We start from the raw sequence: 17,175 nt of genomic DNA, 5'->3' as shown, positions 1-17,175 counted from the left end.
AAGAAGAGCCTATTGCAGCTTTTCAGGACTCTCTTCTGAACCAGATTCTAGTATCTCCAGAGAGTTACAAGTTGAAGAGAAGAGAGACCACAGTTACCACATTAGGTTCCCAATTAGTTAGCCAAGGATTTTCCTGGCCCCTAGTTCTCTAGTGGCTTCAGGTGATACTATCCATGTAGAACTAGGCCAGCTGGATCTGAGAAAACAGCGAAAAGCCTGCTGGGTGACACGTCTTTGGGACTTACAATTAAATCTCCATTTCAGCAGTATGCATCCACTAAGAATTCAAGAAATTCTATGTTAAGGAATGGGTACAATCCTTGTTGCCCTGGATTTTAAATGAATCTCAGCATCAGTAATGCCATACTGTCATGTGTAGAAAGAAAACAGAGACAGTGACCCAAATTTTCTGAGCCATCCTTGTGTTGCCCACCCCCACAGCAGCTTCTGTAAGGATAAAAACAAAAAATATATATTTAGTTTTAAAGAAAATCAGTTTTACTTGTGAAATTGAAAGAAGTTACACCGATCAGTTTTATATTTACAAGTGTATCTATAAATTCAGTTTATAGATTGTCAGCTTATAGTTTATAGATTGTCAATGCTGAAAAAATATGGTCCAAAACCCCAGAGGGGAAAGATATTTTGCTAACCAGTCTTATGCCTTCAAATGTTTTAAAAAACCTAAATGGTGGCTTTTTTGTCTTTACAATTTCTAAATTATATGTATTTAGTAATATATGAATATAGTTGATATGGTTTGGATCTCTGTCCCCACTTAAATCTCATCTCAAATTGTAATCCTCATAATCCCCACATGTCAAGGGAGAGACCTGGTGGGAGGTGATTGGATTGTGGAGATGGTTTCCCCCATGATGCTCTCATGATAGTCAGTGAGTTCTCATGATATCTGATGGTTTTATAAGTGGCAGTTTCCCCTGCTCTCTTCTCGCTCCTACCACCTTGTGAAGAAGGTGCTTGCCTCCTCTTCGCCTTATGCCATGATTGTAAGTTTCCTGAGGCCTCCCCAGCCATGTGGAACTGTGAGTCAATTAAAACTCTTTCCTTCATAAATTACCCAGTCTCAGATATTTCTTTATAGCAGTATGAAAATGAACTAATACAAGTCTTCTTTAAAAATTAGGTGATCAGGGCTGGGCGCCATGGCTCATGCCTATAATCCCAGCACTTCGGGAGGCTGAGGCCAATGGATCACCTGAGGTCAGGAGTTCGAGACCAGCCTGGCCAACATGATGAAACCCCATCTCTACTAAAAACACAAAAATTAGCCAGGTGTGGTGGCGGGCGCCTGTAATCCCAGCTACTTGGAAAGCTGAGGCAGGAGAATCGCTTGAACCTGGGAGACGGAGATTGCAGTGAGTTGAGATCGCACCACTGCACTCCAGCCTGGGCAACAAGAGTGAAACTCCATCTCAAAAAAAAAAAAATTAGGTGTTATCACAGGTAAAACTAGAGTCCTCCTTTCTGAGAAGGTAATACAGTATTTAAGCAAAGACCTGCAGAGGGCAAGGAAGGAAGTCATGTAGCTATCTAGAGGAGTAATCCAGGCAGAGGAAACAGCTGTGCAAAGATTCTCAGGTGCCTGTCTGAGGAATAGCAAGAAGGGCAGTGTGACTGGAATGGATGGAGGTTGAGAGTTGTAGGAGGGATGACAGATGATGTAGAATCATGTACCCTTAAAGACTCTGGCTGTTATTCTGCATAAGAGTAGAAACCGTCATAGGGTTTGAGCAGAAGTGACAATCCAATTTGTGTTTTCAGTGGGTTCACTGGGGCTGCAGTATTGAAACAGACTCCAAAGCATCAAGGATTGAAGAAGGAAAACAGACTAGGAGGATACTGCAAAACTCCAGGCAAAACATAATGGTAGCTTAGACCAGGGTGGTAGTACTAGAAGTGGCTGGAGTCTGGATATGTTTTGAAGGTCCAGCTATGGGGACCTGCCAGCAGTCTGGATGCAAGAAAATAGAGTCACGGATGACACAGATAATTGGGGCCTGCATTAACTGGACAGTTGCCATTAACTGAAATTGAAAAAACTGTGCAATAAGCAGTTTTGTGGGAGAAAACTGGAAGTTTGATTTAGGACACATTAGATTTGTGATGCCTCTTAAACATCCAACTAGAGAAGATAAGCAGGCTGTTGGATATATGATTTCACAATTTTAGGGGAAGTCCAATTCGGAAATATAAATTTGTCAGTCATCATCTCTGGTGGTTAATTTCATGTGCCAATTTGACTTGCCACAGGTGTTTAGATATTTGGTAAAACATTATTCTAGTATGTCTGTGAAGGTGTTTCTGGATGAAATTAACATGTTAATCAGTAGACTGAATAAAGCAGATTGTCCTCCTTAATGTAGATGGGACTCATCTAGTCAGTTGAAAGCCTGAATAGAATCAAAAGACGGAAAAAGAGGGGATTCCCTCTACTGACTGTCTTCATGCTAGGACATGCCATCTTCAGGCTTGAACTGAAACATCAGCCCTTTCTGGGTCTCACGCCTGCCAGCTTTCCAACAGAAACTACATCATCGGCTCTCCTGGGTCTCAGGCCTTCAGGCTGACAGTAAAACTACACCATTGTTGAAAAACTACCTGTTGGGTACTATCCTCACTACGTGGTGATGTGGTCATTCATACAGCAAACATCAGTGGCACACAATTTACCCGCGTAATAAACCTGCACATGTGCCCCTAAACCTAAAGTAAAAGTTAAAATATAAAACCCAACACTATTGGCTCCCCTGGGTCTCCAGCTTGCCAAATGCAGATCTTGGGACTTGTCAGCCTCCATAATCGTATGAGCCAACTCCTTATAATAAATCTTTTTTTCTCTATATATACAACCTATTGGTTCTTCTCTGGAGGACTCTAATACATTATCATATAGGAATACATATATATTACCCTATATAATACATCATCATATAGGAATACATGTATGTGTGAGATCCTGTGAGATCACCATGGAAGCTAATAGAGACAGCAAGGTGGAAGGACTGAACCTGGGTCAGTCCTGTAATTTTAAGAAGTTGGGGAGATTGGGAAAAACTAGCAAGGAAGGTTCAGAAGGAGCAGCCAGCAAGTGGGAGGAAAACCTGGAGAATGTGGAACAAAGCCAAGTGAAGAAAATGTTTCAAGGAAGAAATAGGAAGTGACTGAGATGCTGATGTGTTGAGGAAAATGAGGACTGGAAACTGATTATTGAATTTGGCTGTATTTTATTTATAATTTTTGTATCTATATTGAGATATGGATCTCATTATGCTAGTCTTATAAAATGAGGTGTGTGGCTTTCCATCTTCTTCTGGGCTTTAGAACAAGTTTATGTAATATAGGAATCAGCTATTAAGTAAAGAGTTGATAGTACTATAAGAAAAAAATCTGGGCCCATTGCCTTTCTGACAAAATGTGTGCTTATTTTGTCAACAAAATAGGCCCACTTTTGATAATTACATTTTTCTATAAACTTGTTACCAAGATTTTGAAGTTTATTGGCATAGAGTTTCTATCGTATTTCTGGTAATCATTTTTTTCATCTCTAGATAACATCTTTTTTCATTTTTTATATTGTATTTCTTTTTTTGAAATTCTTGAATAATTTGGTCAAAGTTTATCTAAATAATTTGTATTTTTAAAAAATAGTATAGGCTGGGTGCAGTGGCTCACGCCTGTAATCCCAGCACTTTGGGAGGCCGAGGCAGACAGATCACAAGGTTAAGAGTTCGAGACCAGCCTGGCCAAAATGGTGAAACCCCGTCTCTACTAAAAATCCAAAAAAAAAAAAAGCCAGGCGCAGTGGCTCACGCCTGTAATCCCAGCACTTTGGGAGGCCGAAGCAGGTGGATCATGAGGTCAGGAGTTTGAGACCAGCCTGGCCAACATGGTGAAACCCTGTCTCTACTAAAAATACAAAAATCAGCCTGGCACGGTGGCTGGCACCTATAATCCCAGTTACTCGGCAGGCTGAGGCAGGAGAATTGCTTGAACCCAGGAGGCAGAGGTTGCAGTGAGCCAAGATTGCTGCACTCTAGCCTGGGCGACAGAGCAAGACTCTGTCTCAAAAACACAAAAAAATTAGCCGGGCGTGGTGGTGGGTGCCTGTAGTTCCAGCTACTTGGAAGGCTGAGGTAGGAGAATGGCTTGAACCCGGGAGGCAGAGATTGCAGTGAGCCGAGATCGCGCCACTGCACTCCAGCCTGGCAACAGAGGGAGACTCCGTCTCAAAAAAAAGAAAATAGTATAAAAATTTTTTTGCCGTTTCATGAATGTCTGCTTTTATGCTTATTTACTTCCAATTATTTTATTAGGGTTGAAAGCATAGCTCTTATTTTGGATGTTTCCTATTTTTAAATAAATGCACCAAGGCTTGGAGAGGACACTGATGTGCCACTCAGATCCCTCTTTAATGAAGAATTCTTCATTCCTAGCTGCTGAGAGAACTGTGGGCAGACCGACTTCACCTGCCAGCCTTTTCAGGGATTGACTCAGCTACTGTGAGTGCTTCACCCAAAGTCCCACACCTTACCGGGGTGGCCCACATCCAGTGACTAATCTTTGCAAGAATATAAAGTCCTAATCACACTGGCCAACTCTGAAAAACATTTTAGCTCCTGTGTTCCCTGTGGAGTCCCCTGAGGCTGTCGTTGGGCTTGCATTGAAGACCAACTTCTCCTTCCTGCCTTCTTTACCTCCCTTCTGCAGGTATTGGGTCCAAGGGCTCTTCACACTAATCTCTGTCTCAGAGTCTACTTCCCAAGGAACGCAAATTGCAAAAAGGCTGTAACTATGCTTCTTCAAGTCCATATTAAGAACCCTGCTTTTTTCTGGTATTCAGTTTTAAATATTTTGTAATTTCTATATTCATTTTCCTTTTATCTCATAGACTTTTAAGAGTATTTTTTACAATTGCAAGTATATGATAGGAGGAGGCTAGATTATCAATTTTGCTACAGATTTCTGATTTTAATGAGTCCTTTATGTCCTAATTATGTACTTGATCAGAACAACCTACTTAACTATCATTTTTGTAATTGTTTCATGTGTGCTGAGAATGTGTACTATCCATATCCTCCGTCTACATTTAAAAAAAATCTATATGATCTGTCAGTTTCAGAGAGAAGAATGTTAAAAATCTCCAACTGATTGAGCATTTGTTAATTTCTCCTTATGATTCTATCATTTTCCTAATATATTTTGAAGGTTTGTTAAGTGAATATAGGTTCATAACTGTTATCTGATAGATTGTTACTTTGGCCAGCATAGAATTTCTACTTTTTCTCCCTTCCAATTCTGTTCATCTTGAATTCTACTTTATAGCATATTAATATTGTTACACATATGTTTTTGTTAGCATCTGACTAATATATTTTTCTGAGGTACATTTCTTTATTAATAAATATACTTGGATTGATTTTTTTTTTTTTTTTTTTTTGAGACTGAGTCTTGCTCTGTCGTCCAGGCTGGAGCACAGTGGTGCGATCTCGGCTCGCTGCAACCTCTGCCTCCCTGGTTCAGGCGATTCTCCTATTCTCCTGCCTCAGCCTCCTGAGCAGCTGGGATCACAGGAGTGTGCCAACATGCCCAGATAATTTTTTTTTTTTTTTTAAGTAGAGACAGGGTTTCACCATGTTGGCCAGGCTGGTCTCAAACTCCTGACCTCAGGTGATCCGCCTGCCTTGGCGTCCGTGCCTGGCCAAATTGATATTTTTAATAAATCTTAGTTTGTATCTTTCAATAGATGCCTTTGATCAGTTCACAATTTTGTGATTACTAAAATATTTGGTCTAATATCTGTCATCTTCTGTTGTGTTTTTACATTCCATGCTTTCTCTGTTTCTTTTTTTCTCCTTAGAAGTATGTAGCATTGAAAAAAGTTTCCTCGATTCAATATTAATTATACTTACTGTACTCTTTTTGACTGCATCAATAACTAGTTTCCACACTGTCCTAGTTTCATTCACTTGTTGAGTCTGTTAATGATTTTGTATTAACTAAGGTAATGTGGCATTAAAATCTTAGGCAGTTTTATAATAGATAAAACCCAAATTCCCAGTGACTTCACTCACTCATGACACAGCCTAGTGTGTGTATTCCTAGTTAAGCCATCATCCACATGATCACTTGGGGCCCAGGTTCCTTCCATCATGGGGCTCTGCTCTCCTCTAGGTCCTCTGCTGCCATTCCATCTGGCTTGTAGATGGGAAAGAGAGACTGTGGAACAGGTACCTCTGTTTCATAACCATTGTGTCCTTCTAGTCATACCCTCCTGGCAAGGGCTAGTCATATGGCCCCACCTAGATACAAGTGGGACTGGAAAGTGAAGTCGCTGGCTGAGAAGAATTTCCAAGCCATATCCCCAAAAGAGAAACCTAAATTGGCTGGCCGTCTCTGCCGCACTCTTGTTTCTATAATTTCCAGAATAGTCTGGCTTGTCTATCACAACTTCAAGATTAGAAGACCCTGGCCCCTTTGCATGGCACCATTTATTTCTCTGTCTTCCATCCTTTTTTCCACCTAACCCTTGCCTGACTCCTCACCTTTGTTCTGTATTTGGCATTATCTGTTCCGTCAGCCCCTCTCCAGAATGGAATGCTACCAGCAAACCTCAAACTATAGGTAGAGAAGGGCAGCAACTCTCCCAATGATGAGGGCATTCCCTATGGTAGCCAAAACATTGGGTAAGAACCCTGGAGATTAAGAAGCTTCCAGCTGAAATTAGCTATGCTATCTGTCTCTGAGTTCAAGTCAAATCTTTTAGATGCACCAGCTTGGCTCTGCTTATTAATCTCCTAAATCTCAAGGACATGGCATGGGATAACTCATCCAGATGTGTCCAGGATTTTTTTTCTTTTTTCTTTTTGAAATTAACATCTATAAAACGTCATGCTAATTTGCTCACCAAATTCCAGTCATACTGACTTTAAAAACCAGTTAACATTTCCAACCTGTATTTAGTCCATTTTCACACTGCTATAAAGAAATACCTGAGACTGGGTAATTTATAAAGGAAAGAGGTTTAATTGACTCACAGTTCCACATGGCTGGGGAGGCTTCAGGAAACTTACAATAATGGTGGAAGGCAAAGGGGAAGCAAGGACTTTCTTCACATGGCAGCAGGAGACAGAAGAGAGTGAAGGGGATAGAGCCTCTTATAAAACCATCAGTTCTTGTGAGAACTCACTCATTATCATGAGAACATCATGGGGTAAACCAACCACAGGATCCAATCTTCTCACACCAGGTCCCTCCCAGGATTATGGGGATTGCAATTCGAGATGAGATTTGGCTGGCGACATAGCCCAAACCATATAATTCTGCCCCTGGCCCCTCCCAAATCTCGTCCTCACACTTCAAAACACAATCATTCCCTTCCAACAATCCCCCAGAGTCTTAACTCAATCCAACATTAACTCAAAAGTCCAAGTCCAAAGTCTCATCTAAGACAAGGAAAGTCCCTTCCACCTACAAGCCTGTAAAATCAAAAGCAAGTTAGTTACTTCCTAGATAAAATGGGTGTACAAGCTTTGGGTAAATACACTCATTCCAAAAGGGAGAAATTGGCCAAAATAAAGGAGCTACAGTTCCATGCAAGTCTGAAATCCAATAGGGCAGTCATTAAACCTTAAAGTTCCAAAATGATCTCCTTTGACTCCATGTCTCACATCTAAGGCACACTGATGCAAGAGGTGGGCTCCCATAGCCTTGGGCAGCCACCCCTGTGGCTTCACAGGGTACAGTTCCCCTCTCTGCTTTCATGGGCTTGCATTGAATGTCTTCAGCTTTCCGAGGCATGCAGTGCAAGCTGTCAGTGGAGCTGCCATTCTGGGGTCTGGAGGATGGTGGCCCTCTTCTCACAGCTCCACTAGGCAGTGCCCCAGTGGGGACTCCGTGTGGGGGCTCCGACCCCACATTTCCCTTCTGCATTGCCCTAGCAGAGGTTCTCCATGAGGGCTCCAACCCTGCAGCAAATTTCTGCCTGGACATGCAGGTGTTTCCATACATCCTCTAAATCTAGGAGGAGGTTCCCAAGACTCAATTCTTGACTTCTGTGCACTCACAGCCCCAACATCACATGGAAGCCTCCAAGGCTTGGAGCTTGTGCCCCCTGAAGCAATGGTCTGAGCTGTACCTTGGTCCCTTTTAGCCATGGCTGAGATGCAGGGGACCAAGTCCCAAGGCTGCACATAGTGACGGGCCGACCCATGAGACCATATTTTCCTCCTAGGCCTCCAGGCCTCTGATGGGAGGGGCTGCCACCAAGATCTCTGACATGCCCTGGGGACATTTTCCCCATGGTCTTGGCAATTAACATTCTGCTCCTTGTTACTTATGCAAATTTCTGCAGGCAGCTTGAATGTCTCCCCAGAAAATGGGTTTTTCTTTTCTATTGCATCATCAGGCTGCAAATTTTCCAAACTTTTATGCTCTCCTTCCCTTTTAAACATAGGTTCCAATTTCACATCATCTCTCTCACATTCAGAGTTCCACAGGTCTCTAGGGCAGGGGCAAAATGCCGACAGTCTCTTTGCTAAAGCACAGCAATAGTGACCTTTGCTCCAGTTCCCAAGAAGTTCCTCATTTCCATCTGAGACCACCTCAGCCTGGACTTCACTGTCTACATCATATCAGCATTTTGGTAAAGTCCATTCAACAAGTCTCTAGGAAGCTTCAAACTTTCCCACATCTTCCTGTCTTCTTCTGAGCCCTCCAAACTGTTCCAACCTCTGCCTGTTATCCAAAGTTGCTTCCATATTTTCAAGTATCTTTATAGCAGTACCCTACTCTCTGCAGTATCAATTTCCTGTACTGGTCCATTCTCACACTGCAATAAATACCCAAGACTGGGTGATTTATAAAGAAAGGAGGTTTAATTGTCTCACAGTTGCACATGGCTAGGGAGGCCTCAGGAAACTTACAATCATGGCAGAAGGCGAGGGGCAAGCAAGGACCTTCTTCAGAAGGCAGCAGGGGAGAGAAAAAGGGAGTGAAGGAAAAAGAGCCCCATATAAAACCATCAGATCTCCTGAGAACTCACTCACTATGATGAGAACACCATGGGGGAAATCACCGCTATGATTCAATCACCTCCCACCAGGTCCTTCCCCTGACAAATGGGGATTATGGGGATTAAAATTCGAGATGAGATTTGGGTGGGGACACAGAGCCTAACGATATCACAACCTTTGCTCTCATACTAAGCTATTCAGCAGAGTAGGAGGCAGGTGAGAATGGGGTTGGGAATTTGACCTTTGAAGTCCAACAGATAAGGATTTGAGCCTTGGCTGCATCCTTTATGAGTTAAATGACCTTAGCTGGGTTACTTTACTTCCCTAAGCCTCAGTTTTCATGAACACAAAATGAAGATACCTGCCTCAGAGAACTGTTGCATGGACAATGACAAAATGCAGATTATCTGGCTTATAGTAGACAATCAGAATTTGTCAAATGGGTCAATGAATTCTTTTTCTCTAAACTTCAGTAGTAGTGCCTATGAAGTCATATTTAAATTCTGTGTACTGTTTCACTATTATAGTATTCTTGAAACATTTTTTCACTGTGCAAACACCATCACCATACTGTTGAGTAGTAGCCCTAATATTTACATATTTATAAATTATAAATTATATAGACATACTATATACCAATTTGTTATATATGCTATAAAACAAACCCAAAGCAGAAATAAAGTTGGTAATAATAATTTACAGATACGAAAAAAGAAACTTTTTTTTTTTCTTTTTTTTTGAGACGGAGTCTCGCTCTGTCACCCAGGTTGGAGTGCAGTGGCACGATTTCGGCTCACTGCAAGCTCCGCCTCCCGGGTTCATGCCATTCTCCTGCCTGAGCCTCTCCGAGTAGCTGGGACTACAGGCGCCTGCCACAACGCCCGGCTAAATTTTGTAGTTTTAGTAGAGACGGGGTTTCACCGTGGTCTTGATCTCCTGACCTCGTGATCCGCCCGCCTCGGCCTCCCAAAGTGGTGGGGTTACAAGCATGAGCCACTGCGCCCGGCCAAAAAAGAAACATATACAGAGAGAAAATTTCCTTCCCCTGCACCCTCAGGGGTGCACAAACCCGTACTTCAGAGACCACTGCACTTATGTTAATTTTTCAGTTTAAACTTTAGGACAACAAGTTTATAAAATGAGCATTTATCCCTTTTGACAAATATTGTTTGTGGCAACAGGGGAAATAACCCAATATAATAAGTCACAGCAAGTTGCAAAGTTGGCTTGACTCCCATAATACGCTGTTTTCTTCCTTTGCCTCAGTAGGTGATAATCATTTCAGCTCTGGGAACACTGAAAAATTAATATAAATTCTGATTGAAGGTATTTGTGGAACTTATATCAAAAGATTGAATAACTTTTTAATTAATACTTGGGCTGTTTACTAAATGTTATTTTATCCTTTCATGGAATCAAAATGCCTTAACTGGGTATTTCATTGTTAGACCTGACACGTGTACATGTGTGTATGTGTGTGTCTGTGTATGTATGTGGTGGGGAGAGCAGGGTGACTTCAGGGACTTTCTTAGTAAAAACAAAAACACCACCTAGCATTGGTGTAACTATTTTTATTCCTTTCTAAGCACTGCCACTTATATTATATCAGGTGATTTTTTAAATGGAATAACAAAACAGGTACTATTCTCTCCATTTTACAGCAACAAAACCAAGGCACAAAAACTGAAGTGAGTTTCCTCATATAATGTGGCAACTTAACAATAGAGAGGATATTCTAATAAAAAGTTATTTAACACTAGCTCAGTGCACTTTTCTGATACCAAACTGCTGAAATACACTGGATATTAAAATCTGCATCTTCTACGATGTGCAACTTTACACATATTTTTCTCATAAAGTACAAGGAATGTTATTTCTCACAAGAAAATGTACAGTTATTTTAAGAGCATTTACTATATTTCGCTTATGTAAAGGCTAGGAGGGGTAAGTATCCTTTTCTCACAAAATTACATGTCATGACATTTCTGCCATTTAAGATTACAAAACTCACTGACCAAATACCATTTAGAGGCATAGAGATCTCTATTATTAACAAGAAAAAGATGAAATTTTGAAAAAGGGCTCTTTTGGACTTAGAGTGCTGAGGAAGGTGCAGTGAAAAATAACCACAACCATAACAATAACAATAATAATAAAGTTTTCTACATCAAACATGTCAAATCCTTCTGACTCTCTTCTGATATTCTGCTTTGAAATAAAGGAACCCAATTACTTCTTATATGAGAACCCTCATATATAGTTTAATTGCTCTTCAAATCTGAAACCTATGACTGAATTACGTTTCTCAACATTTTCAGGTGGCACTATGAGACCAGGATTACAGAAATGATAGTAAGCAAAGCCACATCTGAAAATTCACAAAAATTATGAAAAATTCACTGCAGCTAGCAATTGTTAAGATGCCTGTATTAGTTTCCTTGCTACTGTGATAGTACCACAAACTTCGTGGTTTAAAACAACACAAATCTATTTTATAGTTCTGGAAGTCGAAAGCCCAAAATGCGTCTCACTGGGCTAAAATCAAGGCATCAGCAGGGCTGTATTCCTTCTGGAGGCTTTAGGAAGAACTTGTTTCCTTGTCTTTTCCAGCTTACAGAAGTCACTTGTTTCATGGTCTCCTCCTTCAAAGCCAACAATCACATCACTCCAACCTCTGCTTCTGTCCTGACTCCTCTGACTGTGACTCTGCTGACTCTTTCTTCTATCTTTAGGACTTTGTGGTTACATTGGGTCCAGCTATATAATCCAGGATAGTATTGCCACCTCAAGGTCCATCACTTCATTATTACAGGCTCCAGAAATTAGGACATGGACATCTTTGGCCAGGGGGTCTATTATTTTGCCTACCATAATGCTCAATAGCTAATGGCAGACATGAACAGGGAGTACTCAGTTCCACACAGCTTGGTATAATGGAAAATGGAGGGGGTTTGGAGGCATGTGTGCCTAGGCTAGGGTTTAGACTCTAGCATTCAGCAGCTACGTGATTGATTACAAATTATTCAATGTTTAGCAAACTTTAATTCATCATCTGTAAAGTTGTTGTAATATCTACATTTAAGGATTATTAGGGGGATTAAACAAAGAAACAAATGTGAATACAACTAGGACTGAGGTTAGCAAACAAATAAAGAAATATTTTTAATAAACGCCAGTTTACCTTCCTTTCCACGTTTAGGTTTTGCAGCTTGAATAACAATCATTATTTCCTTAGTAAGAAGTGTATTCATTTTCTGGCCTATCCTTGCATCATTAATATCCTTTTCTACTAAGAAGTTTTAAATACTTTTATTTCAGCATGTCCATAAGCAGGAGATAAGTTTGCAATGACTTGGATGCTTAATTTTAATTCAAGATAAATGATCACTCTGAATATGTATCTATTTTTCACGCTACAGTGAATTGGGATTTTAGATGAGTTTATAGAGTTTTTAAAGGTTGTGACAAGAAATTCAACATTTTTATAATTTAATAGTTTTCTTTGCTCTTTTAAAGAGACTTTTCTCATTCATTATGCAAAAAGGCACAAATTTCCTTTTATTATAGCTTTGAGATTCACTCCCACCACACACATACTTGTGATTAGTAATTAATAATTGTCATCACTATTAGAAAACTTGTCTCATTCCAACCATTAGGGCATAATTCACTGGCTTCTCTAGGTGATTTATCACAAAGCTTCTTAAAAGTGACTTTTGCCTAAAATATGAAGATATGGTTCCTATTATTTTCAGCAACCACCTCTTGCAGGATTCAAAGAAGAACATGTCTCCCATTCTTAATAAACAGCAGTTTTGTTAAATGACCTCAAGTGCTAACATAGTAGAATTTAACGTGAACTTGGCTAGACAAGAGATAAATGACCTAGCAATGATATGATGGCATACATGATAATTCCCTCATGTCCAAACGCTGTCCCTCCTCCCACTACCACTCATGATAAAATAATGGTCCACTGGGAAGCTCTCATTTACCATCTAGAAATAGAACCTTCTTCTGAGCAGGCTGTGAGGTATAGCAGGTGTACGTGTTAAAGATCAGAAAATGCTTCCACACATCCACTGGTATTTGCTTTCCTCTGCTGGACAATCTCCAGTAAAGAATAGTAAACTTGGTACTTCAAATTTCTAATATGCTGTCCAAAATACTCAGTGAAACTAATGATTGTTTTACTACTTAGGAAAAAAAGAAAGCCTAATAAGATACATAAAGGAATGTGCCTTTTATTCTTCTAGGTACTTTTTTATATTCAAAAGTTCTTGATTTCCCAAAAGCCACTATTTCCTTCCCTAGGTAGCAAGATTTGAGGTCATTTGAGGATATTTGTTTTTCAACATTAGGACCAAAATACAACACACAGCAGAATATTAGCAAGTATTTTTTTAGGAAAACACTTTTGTGGTTCCTCACTCATACACACACAAAATTGAGGAAAGATGAGGGATAAATTCTTCAATATCTAAAATAACAGGATGATATATAATCAGAAATAGTTAAGGGGAACAATGCACTATATAGGATTCAATTTATAAACTTTTGTAATAATTTAAATGATGCTGATAAATGTTTTAAAAAATATTTGCTACACTTATTATCTGCAAAGTCCAGGGCTGGGTATTCAGCTATGATCTGGGGGAGAGGGAGAGACAGACATATGAACAAGTCCTGACTCTTCTAATACAGCAACCCTGCTCCACCAGCCCTACCAGAGCCAAGCACCACTGCTGCTGCAACTGCTGTCTTACCTCTATACCCATTCTGCTGATGCTTCCATTGCTTCTATCACTTTCCACTGATTGATAATCTGCAGTGAACCAGGAGCATGGCATAGAGTGTCCTATAAATATTTTTCTGTATGCTCACTTTTTTTTTTTTTTTTGTCAAATCAGTGCCTGATCCTTTTCCTTACCCTAAGTCTAGGGAAAAACCCAGTAGCTTGTTTGGGCCATTTCAGTTTGTTTATTCTGCCTTCCTCTGTGTGAGGCTAAACAGAAGTCTTCATAGTTCTCCAGGCTGCAGGCTGGAGACACAGAAGCCTCTGTGTGGGGCCCTCTCACTGATAATGCCCCTCAGTCCCCAGAGCTGGTATCAAAGCTTTTTCAAGGGGAATGCAAATTACCTCCCTTCTTGACCTTAATTATAGTGTCTCGAAAACATATAATCTCCACACACATTTTTTAAGACACTAGAATTAAGATTAAGAAGTCCCTCACGTGCTTTTTAAACTGCTCTTAAATATGAAACAGTCTGATGCTTTAGTAGGTATGAGCATGAAATACAGGCAGTCTTTCCTTCTACTGTCCAGCAAGATCACATTTCACTTCCATCAAATAGGGAATTCAAAGTAGTAAACAAATTATGTTCAAAACAGTAAACTAGCGTATGTAACAACAACAACAAAGCATGTACAAATCCTCCCTTTCACAAGATACAAAGCAAAGGAACATCTCGCATGCATTTTTCCAGTTCCATACACAACTTTCCAAACATTTCAAATTACATTTATACAAGTGCTCTATTGCAAATTAAAACAGAAGCAACAGCATGGCCAGTAAATCCTAAAGTGTCGATAGTGAAGAGAGTTTTAGGTGCCCAGAGAGCCAATGTGTTTCAAAGATTAAACATTTACATTTGAAAAGCAAAGCCTTGCGAAAAATTATTTCAAAATAAAAGAAACATTTAAATTTAAAATATAGATGAAATTGGTAAAAATTATCTCTGCTGAATAGCCTTAAAATACTGTTTCTTAACAGAATTTTGGTTTATAAACCAAAATTCCAGTCTATTGTGCTTGAAAACTAGATACCATCACCAATACTAGTAAACCATCAGTTTAACATCTAGTATGTTTCAGACCCTTGGTTTGCAACTGACATTTATCTTATTTAATTTCTACATTAGCCCCATTAAGTGACAACTCACCTGCTTTTACAATTGGAGAAGAATATAAAACTTAATGATATAAAGCCACTTGCCCAAGGATATACACAGCCAGAAAGTATGTGAACAGAGATGTTATAAATTAGACTGGTCTCAGTCTAAAACTATACTGCCCTTCTAATTAATTATCCTATAAAAATGCGGCTGGGGAGCCAAGACGGCTGGCTAAGCACAGCCAGGAGGAACATCTCCCATCAAAAGACAGGGACATAGGGAAGAATGAAATACTCTCTGAGCAGATCTTTGGAGAGAAGGCAATGAGTGGATGGAAGGAAGACATAGAGGCTGGGCTGGAGGGAAAGGATGCTAGGAACCCTGCACAGGGCTGCTGAGCAAAGGGACTCATTCCTGGGCTCCAGCGTCTCCTGGGGAAGGAGTGAGATGAACAGCCAAGGTATGGCCTGCTCTCACCGTGGATCTCCAGAATCCTATCAGCAGGAGACCCCATGACCTCCACAAACACTTACCCTGGCAGGGAGAGCTGCCGGGAGAGGTGGCAGGAGCAGGACTCCAGCCTGTGCACAGCTCAGAGGGTTTGGCATGGGAGTGGCTGCAATGGAGCACAGCCAGGGACACCTACGCTCCTCTAGGAGACATTAGCCTAGGGGTGACTGTCATACCTGGACACAGCAGGGTGGTCTTCCTTGTGAGATGGGGCTAGTCTGATCTGAGCACTACCCTGTCTTCTGACCTCTCCTAGGGCTCCAGACTGGTTGCACCCACTTGCAGTGCAGCCTCAGATGCCCAAACAGGGTGCTTCCTGGAAAACTTTACCATAGCTCCTTTGCTGGCAGACTGCACCTGACTGTCAGAGAGTTCCAGTGCACTGGAACCGGCTGAAACACACAGGGCTGCCACGGTCTTCCCCCACCACAACCTCCTCTGCCGGTGCTAGCACACCCTGACACCCAACCCCATGCCGCCACCACCGGCACAAATGCCAAACAACCTGTTACCCCAGTGCCCTGACCCTGTCATGTCACCACCACCACAACCACCTGCATGAGCAGGTGCAGGAATGCCACTGCCCTGCTTCCACTGGTCCCACATCCCAGGCAATTCACATACACACTGAGCATTGCTGCAATCGCTGGCATGTGCAAGCGAGCACAAATTCCACTGCCAACACCTTGATGAAGTAATTTAGTGGGCAGCCCTCATCGGGGTGTTGTGGACAGCAGACTGGGAACACTTTGTCCCCTCCAGTGCAGCAGGTTCCTAACCTTTAGGGGCCAGAGAACAAGGCTAGGGCCCCATTGCCAGCCCCCCAGAGTTAGAGCACATAGTCCAGGAGTGCTGAGCTGAGCCTTGGCCTCATAAAATCTTCCAGAAATGAGGCCGGTTGACTGTACCCACCTTATAGCACAATCAAACTCCCAAGGGTATCAAAGATGAAAAAGCAAAAAACCTCATCCAAAGGACAGCAACCTGAAGACTGAAGAAACATCAGCCCATACACATGAGAAAGAACCAGTGCAAGAACTGTGGCAACTCAGAAAACCAGAGGGTCTTCCTACCTTCAACCAGCCACGCTAGTTTGTCAGCAATGGTTCTTAACCAGGCTGAAATGGCTCAAATGACACATAGAATTCAAAATATGGATAGGAACAAAGATCATCCATATTCAAGAGAAAATCAAAACCCAATCCAAGAGATCTAAGAAGTACAACAAAATGATACAGGAGTGAAAAGATGAAATGGCCACTTTAAGAAATGATCTGGTAAAGCTGAAAAGCTCACTTTAAGGATTACATAATACAATCCTAAGTACTAACGGCAGAAATGATGAAGCCAAAGAAAGAGTCTCAGAACTCGAAGACCACCTCTCCAAAATATTTCAGTCAGACAAAAATAAATAAAAATGAGTAAAAAAGAATGAGCAAAACCTCCAAGAAATATGGGATAATGTAAAGAGACCAAATCTACAATTCATTAGCATCCCTAAAAGAGAGAGAGAAAAAAACATGCAACTTAGAAAACATATTTGAAGATATCTTTCATGAAAATTTCCCCGACCTTGCTAAAGAGGCCAACACTAAAATTTGGGAAATGTGGAGAACCCCTGTGAGACACTATATGAGATGACCATCCCCAAGACACATAGTCCTCAGATTCCATAACGTAGATATGAAAGAAAAACTCTTAAAAGCATCTAGAGAGAAGGGGTTGGTCACCTAAAAAG

The 17,175-nt window shown here is 41.0% G+C and overlaps 1 protein-coding gene across 14 annotated transcripts in view; it reads right to left on the bottom strand.

Moving 5' to 3' along the window:
• Nucleotides 1–17,175, bottom strand: part of KLHL32 (kelch like family member 32) — a 244,703-nt gene that overhangs the window by 115,979 nt on the left and 111,549 nt on the right. For 2 of the 14 annotated variants that reach the window (XM_009451685.5, XM_054686156.2), the window contains exon 1: nt 13,799–13,943. The exons of the other annotated variants lie outside the window; for them this stretch is intronic. In XM_009451685.5, the coding sequence (XP_009449960.1) occupies nt 13,799–13,882 (84 nt within the window). In that variant the 5' untranslated portion in view covers nt 13,883–13,943. Of the gene's footprint in view, nt 1–13,798; nt 13,944–17,175 lie in introns of those variants that run through there. 14 annotated transcript variants of the gene reach the window in all.

This window comes from Pan troglodytes, chromosome 5, assembly GCF_028858775.2.
Source record: "Pan troglodytes isolate AG18354 chromosome 5, NHGRI_mPanTro3-v2.0_pri, whole genome shotgun sequence".
Classification (NCBI taxonomy): Eukaryota; Metazoa; Chordata; class Mammalia; order Primates; family Hominidae; genus Pan; species Pan troglodytes.
Note: the sequence above shows the minus strand (reverse complement) of the source record. Positions and strands in the feature narration are given on the sequence as shown.